The sequence below is a fragment of the Apteryx rowi genome, unplaced genomic scaffold (genome assembly GCF_003343035.1).
Source record: "Apteryx rowi isolate R43461 unplaced genomic scaffold, aptRow1 scaffold_1343, whole genome shotgun sequence".
NCBI lineage: Eukaryota > Metazoa > Chordata > Aves > Apterygiformes > Apterygidae > Apteryx > Apteryx rowi.
The window spans coordinates 4077-5417 of record NW_020447579.1 but is presented as its reverse complement, the minus strand read 5'-3'; the positions used below and the strand labels follow the sequence as shown (position 1 = coordinate 5417).

Sequence of the window (1341 nt, the reverse complement as noted above, 5' to 3'; positions counted from 1 at the left end):
TGGGCACCAGCTGGAAGGGGAGGTGGGTCTTGATGACACGGGGGGATGGGGCATTTAGGAGCTGGGTGACCCCTGCAAGAGACGAGAGGGGTGGCTCGGGGACGTCAAGGGGACCCTCAGGCTGGGAAACAGAGCAGGGACCGAGTAGGGACCCCAGAGTGAGGTACCGAGCGTGCGCAAAGCAGGGACCCGAGCAGGGACAGCAAGGGTCACCAGGGTTGGGGAATGAAGTGGGGACACCAGGGTGGAAGACAGAGCACAGACAGAGTGGGGGCCCTGAGTTGGGGGGATGGTGAGGCTCCCCCAGGGCAGGAGATGGAATGGGGACCCTGGGTGGGGAACAGAAGGGGAGAGTGGGCACAAAGCAGGGACCCGGCACAGGAGGACAGCAAGGATCCCCAGTGGCGAGGGACAGAGCAGGGACCCCAGGGCGGGACATGGGTAAGGGGAGCCTGGGGTAGGGATGGCACGGGGACCCCGGGCAGGGAACAGGGAGGGAGGGAGGCGGAGGGCGCAGGCTTACCCGAGGGCACGGGGGGCGGGGAGCAGATCTCAAGGAAGGGGATGCGGATGTGGGTGGGCGCCCGACGGGCTTTTGCCRTGTCCCCCCTAGCCAGGATCAGGTCAACGATCTCCTGCATCCAGGTGGTGCCTGCAGGAGAGCATCAGCGTCAGCAGCTGTCCCGGGGGTGCCATCATCCGCCTCCCCGGCCTGGTCCCTGCTCTCACCTGCCTTGGGGTAGGTGGCGATGAGAAGGTCGTCAGGGCGCGCCTGGAAGCTTTCGATGAGCCCCCACTGCTGGGCAATGGGCTCCATGAGCGGGATGCCTCGCACGTCCTGCAGGGGGAAGCGGCGGAAGACGTGCAGCGACTCTGCCAGACTCTCTGTGTATGGGATTGGGTCGGCCATGGCTGGGAGCGAGGCGGCAGGCGCTGCAGAGGAGGGAGAGGCTCAGTGCCAGCCCCGGATGAATGGCCCAGGGTGTTCCCAACCGGATCTTATGCAAGAAGGGGAGGTGAGAGCCTGGGCAAAGGCTGCTGCGGAGAACGCCTGCTGAGCGCTAGGGCCGGGGCACCGCAGGGACAGCACGGGACTGGGGCAAGCCCAGTCTAGCAGGTAGAGAGGCACCTGCATGCGGTGTGGGCGCCGTGGTCAGGATGCCAGGCTCTGCCTTCCTGGGAGCTGCGTCCCTATCCCTTCCCCATGCACAGTTTACCTCTCCTCCTCCTCGTCTTGCAGTTGCCTGACACTGTCCCCTTCCCCATGCCCTTGCTGCCCCCAAATCCTCATACTCCAGGCCCCCACCTTAATACCCCCTATAGGGCTGTCACACTGCATCC

The 1341-nt window shown here is 65.4% G+C and overlaps 1 protein-coding gene across 1 annotated transcript in view; it reads right to left on the bottom strand.

Moving 5' to 3' along the window:
* Nucleotides 1-1341, bottom strand: part of LOC112961579 (sulfotransferase 1C1-like) — a 6302-nt gene that overhangs the window by 907 nt on the left and 4054 nt on the right. The window contains exons 4-6 of the mRNA XM_026056903.1: nt 730-933; nt 524-652; nt 8-72 (exon numbers count right to left, since the gene is read on the bottom strand). Of these exons, the coding sequence (XP_025912688.1) occupies nt 8-72; nt 524-652; nt 730-933 (398 nt within the window). The remainder of the gene's footprint in view (nt 1-7; nt 73-523; nt 653-729; nt 934-1341) is intronic.